General features: G+C 35.4%; 1 protein-coding gene across 1 annotated transcript; it reads right to left on the bottom strand.

The window, feature by feature from the left end:
* Positions 1-343: 343 nt before the first annotated feature.
* LOC114373607 (protein indeterminate-domain 11-like) lies at positions 344-3279 on the bottom strand. The gene is made up of 3 exons (XM_028331105.1): positions 2385-3279; positions 1808-2207; positions 344-1302 (listed from the first exon to the last, which is right to left on the bottom strand). The coding sequence occupies exons 1-3, from the start codon at positions 2599-2601 to the stop codon at positions 477-479; spliced, it is 1443 nt and encodes a 480-aa protein (XP_028186906.1). The 5' UTR covers positions 2602-3279; the 3' UTR covers positions 344-476.
* Between the last annotated feature and the right edge of the window lie 1415 nt (positions 3280-4694).

Below are 4694 nucleotides of genomic sequence, written 5' to 3'. Positions count from 1 at the left end.
AAAACTATTTGAAGGTTATCATTGCCGGTGCAAGCAGTTAGAAGCACTATATATTAAAATAGTTATCGTACCGGTATCTAATACATATATATTCTTCCTATTTACTTTTAAATATTTACGTATTATAATTATTTGGCTCGGTAATAATAATATTTTATTGTATTTATAACAACCGAATTGATTTGTTATCTCTTGTAACTAAACAAACAACTGAATTAATTTATTTTATCTGTACTTATGTTTTAATATTTATAGTATAATCAATGTTATAACTAATTCTTATTCATATCATATTTCATAATTTTTAAGGAAAGGAAATAAGTGCATTTAAGGAAAGAAAATATTGGGATTCCGAAAGGTTCGGGAAGATTGACAATATATATCATAAACAAAAGCAAAATTTAAAAATAAGCTAAAATAAATGTATATTAATATATTAAAGAAAAAGAATCCAAATATGTATAAGACATATGGAGTTAACCTTGCCAAGGGTTTCGGGTTTGGTTGTGTTGGGAGGAGTTCATGCAGTTTCCCACGCCAGCAATGTTGAGGATATCAGTGTGAGAGAGATGTCTAAGACCCAAGAAATCTCTTGTCAAGCCTTCGTTATTGTTTCCTCCGGCACCGCCACCGCCACCTTCATCGGCGGTCATGGCATCGCCACCACCAAAAGTGTCCTCAAAAGTCCCTTCAAAGGGGGAAGAAGAGAAAGAATTGATAACATGATGAAGGAGTGAAGGAGAAACACCAACACCGTTATCAACAGCTTTATTATTCCCGAAAGGTAGCAAGTCATGGGGAGTGGGGTTCATCTGGTGGTCACGTGAGGACAAATTCAAAGCAGCATTGGCAGACACGTGAGCCTGCTGTTGGTGGGTCCTAATCATGGAGCCGGTTTTGCTCATCGTTGCACCCATTTGGGCTGCTTTCTGCAGCAATGCTGTGGCTGACATGTGAGGAGCTGTTTGGTGGTAAGGAGGAGGAAGAAGAGTGGGACCACCTCTAGGGTTAGGGTTTTCATGGAGATGATGATCTTGATGAGAGAACAAGAATGATGATGAAGCAGAAGAGGGTGATGGTTGCCCAAGCCAATGGGGTATGCAACCTTGTTGCTCTTTCTTCAATGGGAAATTATTATTACTAGCATGGATCATGTCTTGATGAAGAGAGGATGAAGAGATCACTACTCCTGCTGCTTCAGTTGGTTGAGTTGTTGAGTTGGCTACTATGCCTGTCACTGATCTTGCACTCTCCTCTGCTAATGCATCGCAGAAGGCTCTGTGTGTTATGAAACTGTCCCTCCTGCAGATGATTGTCATAAGCAAAACACATACAAACAAAACCAAAACCAAACCCATGTCACTAAAGTGCTGTAACAGTCCTCAAATTTTTATTTTTTGACTCTTTCTCTTTTCCCAACACCTAAAAGACACACACATACATACTCCATGTTAGGCACCTGCCACTGCATTAATAAAATTTCTCAATTTTAATTTCCCTGTACTAACACTTTCTCTCTCACAAGTCACAAGGGTGTCATTATAGTTAGGTACGTATATTCTATATACTATATAGTATTTATTATATATATTACCTAGTTCAAATGTTCAGTGTATATATATCATCTTCTCCATTGTAAGAAGGGATAAGGAATGCGGGTGGGTTTAATATTGTACACATTTGAATATAGAGACGTGAATTTGAGTCAACCTCGGATTGAAATAGCATCCTTCATAAATGAATGATTTCTTTGACTTGTGAAGTGATTCATAAATGGTCGTTCTTGATGGTTGTTTAGGTTAGTTACCTTGAGAAGAGGGTTCCACAGTCACATCTGTACTCTCTAGTGCCACAGGTCTTGGAGTGAGCTTTCCAGTCTGATTGAACAGCATACTTCTTGGAGCACTTGTCACATTTCCACTTCTTCTCGCCGTGTTTTCTGCAGAAGTGCTTCTTGATGCCAGTGAGGTCCCCCAGGGCCCTTGAAGGCTCGTGGTGCACGCAACTAGGTTCTGGGCACACATACACCTTCTTCCTTATAATGTCTTTGCTTGATCTCTGCTTCAGCTTCCATGGTAAATTGTGTCCTCTTCTGTGAAGTTGGAGATTCTGGTCTCTTTGAAATCCTTTGTTGCAGATCTCACAAATGAACCTATTAGTTGCCAAGAGAGTCTTTGGAGACAAGGCGACAACTTCAGCTTCCGGGTCTAAATAAAACAATTAAGAAAAAAACAAACACCAAACCAAAAAAATAAAGGAAAAGTTAAACCCAATTGAGATAAACATTAAACAAGACAAAGACATACAACAAACAAACCAAAACCAAAACAAAAAACAAACTATGCTTAGAAGTTTGAATAGTAGAGATATAGTAAATAAGAAACCTGGGTTGCCAGGAAGGTTTCTCTTTTTCTTTAGTGGAGGCTGTGTTTGAGTTGGTGGTGGAGTAAAGTATTGCTGTGAGTAATCAGTGCCAATTTCGGTTCTGTTGCCTGAGGAAGCCCTAGCTTCACCAGATGCAGAAGTCAAATTAGACATGGTTTTTGGAACATCAAACCCTTCATCATCTTTTCCCATATTTGGAGTTTTGTGAATTATCATGAGCCATAGATCTGAGTTTTTTGTATTTACAAGTCTTGCTAGCTTCTGGGATCTGAGGACAAACCTCACCTAAAACAGAAAAGGAAAAAGCTGGAACTGGACAAGAGAGAAAAGAACAGAACAAAGAAAAAATAATGTATGTGTTAAAAAAAAAAAAACAGAAAACTGGAGAGTTCTCTACATCTGTCAAACAAAAATACTATAAACTTAATGGATAGTTTCCTCTACTTGCTTGGAACCAACCCAAGAGACAATTTTTGTTTCTTTTATATATACCAAGAAAATCCCGTGATGGCCACTCTAATATGAACAAAAATATAGACCCAGTTACTCCAAGTTCAAACTCAGAAAAAGAGAGAGAAAGAGAGAGAGAGAGAGAGAAGAAGGATTCCCTTCTATCTGTACCAGAAACCACGAACCAAGGAGAACCCTACGGCAAACTCTGACGTTGCTCTTTCTCTCTTTTCCTCTGTTCTCTTTTTCAACACCAGAAAAATTTTCCTTCTTTATTGTTTATAATATATTTTGCTTTTAACCAAGCTCAATTATTTTTGCTATAAACTTTTGTTTATATACACATACACTATTGCCTTTCCTTTCTCTCGTAAAGTAAGCAGAAAAAAGGAATGGAAAAGCAACCATGTGTAAAGAGAGTATCATTTGTATATGCAGATAGAAGATATATAACATAACAGGCATTTAGAGAGAGAAAGAGAATGATAGCAAGAGAGAAGTTCCCTTATGTTACTTAACATCATAGGTAGTGGACCCTCTTTTTTGCTTTCCAAATTTTACTGTGACATGATTGATTCATTGATTAAATTCCAACCAGCATGGCTAAAAGTTTCTTAGTTCTGCCCTTAATTCTTTTTTTATTCTTCTGTATTTTATACTTTTTTCTATAGCTCATTTCTTCACTGCTGCTTATTAAAAATATAGCTGAAATTTCCGACAATTCTTGCATGGTTATATATACGATTTAAATTAAATTTTTCTTTGGTTATAGATCTACATAGAAAAAGCTGCCTAACGTACCAAAATACTAAGCGTCCCCCCTTATCTCTATCTCTGCATCCTTCTACTATCTTATACGAGCACAATTTTTTGTCGGCCTTGTCATTTTCATTTCGTAATTGTCATTATCAACATTAAAATAAACTATTAATGTTGCAACTATAGTACGGATGCAACCTCAACTTACAAGCATCAAGTTGGACACTCCCACCGTCCTATACTTTTTTAGTTAGGTAAATGTGGGACTTAAATTACGAGTATCACAAATTAATTATTCAATTGAGCTAAACTTCTTAATAATTTGTTGCTCTAAAGTAAATGAGGGTAAAATAACTAATATTAGTTATTGATGGAAAAAAACCAAACAATTTATATCCATAATATATTCTAATATCTAATGCGTTTTGTCTCTTCTCCAAAATAAAATTGGGTCTCTTCTCCTTTATTTTATCTTCTGCTCTCCTATATCCGTTATAAGACATCATAAGTTTCACCTTAAATTCAAACAATGGACACTCATATACTTCGGCTAACGTTGCTTTGCCGTTACTTATGCTCAAGTTGACTCCAAAATCAATAATAGAAAACGAGTGATCACTTTAAATGGAATTCTATGCTTCCATGTGTTTACAATTTGTGGTGGTTAAGTATTGACTCAATGACTGAAATTAAATATGTTTCATTAGTGTCTTTTATTCTTTTGCATTGGAATTAAAGAGTCACTTATAGAACCCAAATGGTTGAGGTAATGGTGTAAAATTGTGCTACCTTTATACGAGTGAGGATAATCTATTTAAAGAGATAACTCATGTTTGATTTTCATGGTGTATAAAATTTCTTTAAGTAAACAATAACTACATATCACTATTTAAAGAGATAACTCATGTTTGATTTTCATGGTGTATAAAATTTCTTTAAGTAAACAATAACTACATATCACTAATGAAATTAATATCTCTAACCCAGTGTGAATTAAAAAATACTCTTGATCTCTTGACTCAGACAAAAAAAGAGTCACTTGTGCGTGATAAAAAAAATGTCAATGATTGAATATTTGATTTTTCAGTTTGAATGCCCAT

The sequence above is a fragment of the Glycine soja genome, chromosome 11, assembly GCF_004193775.1.
Source record: "Glycine soja cultivar W05 chromosome 11, ASM419377v2, whole genome shotgun sequence".
Classification (NCBI taxonomy): domain Eukaryota; kingdom Viridiplantae; phylum Streptophyta; class Magnoliopsida; order Fabales; family Fabaceae; genus Glycine; species Glycine soja.
Note: the sequence above shows the minus strand (reverse complement) of the source record. Positions and strands in the feature narration are given on the sequence as shown.

Excerpts from the sequence above, each read along its gene's own strand:
- LOC114373607 (XM_028331105.1), bottom strand. The coding sequence starts at position 2,601 with ATGATAATTCACAAAACTCCAAATATGGGAAAAGATGATGAAGGGTTT. Across the intron at positions 2,208-2,384 it reads AAACCTTCCTGGCAACCCAG|ACCCGGAAGCTGAAGTTGTC; the intron begins GTTTCTTATTTA and ends TGTTTTATTTAG. Across the intron at positions 1,303-1,807 it reads TGTGGAACCCTCTTCTCAAG|GAGGGACAGTTTCATAACAC; the intron begins GTAACTAACCTA and ends AATCATCTGCAG.